A 1,187-nucleotide genomic window follows, 5' to 3' on the forward strand; every position below is an offset into this window, starting at 1 on the left:
AACCGGTTATAACAGGCAACAAGTCGTAACAATCTACTCCAGGGTGATCGCAAACTAGCTTGAGAAAGGCTTGAACAGGTATCCTATAAAAAAAATAATAATAAATATAGCATTATACAAAATTACAAACACATAAAAATAAATAAATTATCAATTCTGCTACGTAACCAATAAGAATTCTACTAACTTCTACCAACTTTTATTTATAACTGTATTTAATGAAAATATTTTTATAAATATGTCTAATAAAAATATCTTTTTTATAGATGTATCTAACAAAAATATTTTTATGTAAATGTATCTTCTTATACATATATTTTTTATAATAATTAATTATTATTGACAATAAATTAACAGATAATATATTGATATCCTATACTTTTCTATAAACTATATTACACATGCATGGAAACGTGATAGAGTTGAAGTCTACATAACATTAACGACGAACGAGTCGGCTATTTTTTGTTGTGTTCTTAGTTCTTACCCTTTGGGAATGAATTCCGATAGCCCAAATATTCGAATGAACTGTTTGGCAAAACACAAAAACAATGGGAACGGATAATGTTGAGTCTTGATAATTAATTAATTAATTAATAAGTATATATGGTTCATGAATATTAAACTTGTATTAATTTATTTACCTCGTCTAGATAAAACTTAGCTGCAACATCTAATAATTGAGTGGTTAAATGACTCAAATAGGCTATGGGGCTCAATAATGCTGCTGATTTCAGCTGATTCACCAATTTCCCTTCCGACAAGGAAGCCAAAACTGTCAATGTTCCCTGCCAAACATGCTCATTAATTTCTAGTTTTACATCAATTATATTCAATAATCTTGATTTTAAATTTCCCACACAATATTATTGTATGTTATTCACTTGTTCTATGTGATTATTTATTCTCATCACGATATCCATGGCTGTCGTAAACTTGTTTCAGTTCAATAATTCGTGTCATTTTCACATTTTCAAGTATATACACTAAGTCACTGGTATCCGCCAAACTGTTAATACGATGAATAAAGAGTAAACTATTTTTGTTAACCATCAAATTTTAAAACGCTAACATACAATATTAATCATGAATGAACAAAATTAATTTTGTATTTACGAAAGATGATTTTTATTTAAAATATCAAAATATTAATTTTATTCATGTGTAGATTTGTTAATATTTAACAT

The 1,187-nt window shown here is 26.9% G+C and overlaps 1 protein-coding gene across 3 annotated transcripts in view; it reads right to left on the bottom strand.

Moving 5' to 3' along the window:
• Positions 1-1,187, bottom strand: part of LOC107648418 (triacylglycerol lipase 2) — an 8,608-nt gene that overhangs the window by 2,416 nt on the left and 5,005 nt on the right. For all 3 annotated transcript variants that reach the window (XM_021104897.1, XM_016352289.2, XM_021104898.1), the window contains 3 exons: positions 645-788; positions 488-528; positions 4-83 (listed from right to left, as the gene is read on the bottom strand). In XM_021104897.1, coding sequence (XP_020960556.1) covers positions 4-83; positions 488-528; positions 645-788 — 265 coding nt within the window. The remainder of the gene's footprint in view (positions 1-3; positions 84-487; positions 529-644; positions 789-1,187) is intronic.

This window comes from Arachis ipaensis, chromosome B06 (genome assembly GCF_000816755.2).
Source record: "Arachis ipaensis cultivar K30076 chromosome B06, Araip1.1, whole genome shotgun sequence".
Taxonomy (NCBI): domain Eukaryota; kingdom Viridiplantae; phylum Streptophyta; class Magnoliopsida; order Fabales; family Fabaceae; genus Arachis; species Arachis ipaensis.